This window comes from Clupea harengus, chromosome 7, assembly GCF_900700415.2.
Source record: "Clupea harengus chromosome 7, Ch_v2.0.2, whole genome shotgun sequence".
Lineage (NCBI taxonomy): Eukaryota > Metazoa > Chordata > Actinopteri > Clupeiformes > Clupeidae > Clupea > Clupea harengus.
The window spans coordinates 23,133,560-23,136,059 of NC_045158.1; the positions used below are offsets into that span (position 1 = coordinate 23,133,560).

Consider the following 2,500-nt stretch of genomic DNA (forward strand, 5'->3'; position numbering starts at 1 on the left):
TACACACACACACACACACACACACACGACTAAGGCATGTGTCAGAGCTATAACCAGATCTCCGTCAATGTTCCCAAGTGATTTGATTTTCGAGTGTGTGTGTGTGTGAGGGAGAAGTGTCTGTGGAACGTCATAAAATGTGTGAACTTTGAGGAACGTGATGACGTCATGAAACAGAACGCATGTAGTTGTGGTGTTTTACCTGTAGCGTTGCACTTCCACTTATCCAGGGACAGAATGGCTCTGGCAGGGGCCAGGAAGGCAAACGCACTGGCCTGGAAGAGAGGCAGACTGAAACACACACACACACACACAAGTAGGGTAAATAGGTTTGTAAATAACTAACAATCATGTGACTCATCTACATCAACAGATTTAGCTACATTTAGATATTTACACACACACACACACACACACACACACACACACACACACACACACACTCACACACACACACAGTACCAGTCAAAAGTTTGGACACACCTTTAATTTGTGTTTTCTTTACTTTTATTATTTTCTACATTATAGATTAATACTGAAGACATTTAAACTATGAAAGAACACATATGGAATGATATAATAAAAGTAAAGAAAAAACTTCAAAAAAAAATGAGAAGTTGTGTACAAACTTTTGACTGGTACTGTACGTATATATATGGTCTATACGCAATGTAAGGGTAACACAAAGCTTCACCAATCCTCTATACACAGCATTATGCACTAAAGCTCCAAGATCATCCAGAAGTTTGCAGTACCCTCATCTCACCACTGGATGCCCCCACACCACAGTGAGTCCCATGATCATGAACACAATGACACCAGTGAGACGTGTCTGATAAACCATCAGACCTCCGTCCTTTGGAGACTTCGCAGTCTACCAGAGAACACTGATCCTGCGTTGTTAATCCTACATCCTTCATCCTTATGATCAGGTCCTATATCGTTGTTTGGGAAAAAGGGTTCAAATCTCGTTTGATTGAGCAGCTGAGCAGAGGAGTGCTTTCAGTAAAAAAAAAAAAAAAGGTTCTCTGTAACCACAGATGTTCTGAGAAATGTCTTGGGTAACCAAAACCAAAACCACGGGCGTGAGAGGAGTCACGCTATGAAAGTGCAGGGTTGTGGGAATATCTTGTGTACTGGGAACGGTGGTGTTGGGACATACCACCACCACATCGTCTAACTGCACACTGGACTGCGGCCCCTCAGAGCTGTGGAGCCCAGTCTCTAGTCCCCGCTACTGGTTCTGCTAATCGGGACCTGGGACGGAAGCATGAACAAATCAAGCCTGAGCTCAAGCAACGCTACTGAGTATTCCGATCTGATTGGTTCCTGTCTCCTGGAGAGATCGGAACCACACACACACACACACACACACACACACACACACACACACACACACACACACACACACACACACACACACACACACACACACACACACACACACACACACACACAACCGTCTACTGGAGATGATTTGATCTTTTTTCCCTCACGTAAATCCCAACTGTACTCTTATCATCATAAGTGAGTATCAGTATCCTGACTATCTGCCACATTTGGGCCACATTAGGGCCGGATCAAGACTGGACCAGCTGGCCGTGTGCCAGGCCTTAACGAGGCTCAGAATCCTGTGGAGCATTAGAAACACCCTGGGGAGGAGATACGCAGTGGGGTGGGGGGCTGGGGGGGGCACTTGAGTCACAGATGAGTCCTCATTAGGACACTTCAGACAAGGGGTCTAAACAGGACACCTACACTGGAGTGCTAATTAGGACACTTCAGACAAGGGGTCTAAACAGGACACCTGTTAAACCGGAGAGACATCATGAGACAGATATACAGACAGATCTAACAGACAGATCTCACAGATCGACAGACAGATTTAACAGATAGACAGACAGATTTAACAGATAGACAGACAGACAGATCTAATAGGCAGACAAACAGACAGACAGATCTAACAGATAGATACTTTATCGATCCCGAGGGAAATGTAGGAAGGCAGAGTCGGGATTGGACCTGGGGACCTCGGCCACATGATGGCCTGGTGCTAATGGGGCTAACCTCCTTAGCTACCGGATAGGCTGCCACTCGCCTCCTTACAGGGGTGCAAACTCATCAGGGATGAAAAAGGTGACAACGATGCGAACCCCCTAGGAGGGTCCGGGGCATGCTCCCCGGGGGAATATATTTTATATATAAGAACATTTTGCACATTTTAAAGTTCAATGCATCAATCTGGTGCACTTTGACAACAAAATGATGAGGCTAGATCTATGAATAACTTTGTTGTAAACAATTTTGTGCTCTGGTAACAGTTTCATCATAAACATTCCTGTGTTGAATGTTGCACGGGCACAGGCCAACCCAACCACCCACCCCAATACCCTCCCGACCACCCACTCCAGTCTACTTCACCAAAGCACATTACGTCACAGATCTCCATCAGGTATTAAGCAAAAAAAAGGGCCAACTATAGAAACAGAAAATCAACAGA

At 45.3% G+C, this 2,500-nt stretch overlaps 1 protein-coding gene across 1 annotated transcript in view; it reads right to left on the minus strand.

Moving 5' to 3' along the window:
- Nucleotides 1-2,500, minus strand: part of slc23a2 (solute carrier family 23 member 2) — a 31,817-nt gene that overhangs the window by 14,945 nt on the left and 14,372 nt on the right. The window contains exon 5 of the mRNA XM_031570879.2: nucleotides 203-291. Within this exon, the coding sequence (XP_031426739.1) occupies nucleotides 203-291 (89 nt within the window). The remainder of the gene's footprint in view (nucleotides 1-202; nucleotides 292-2,500) is intronic.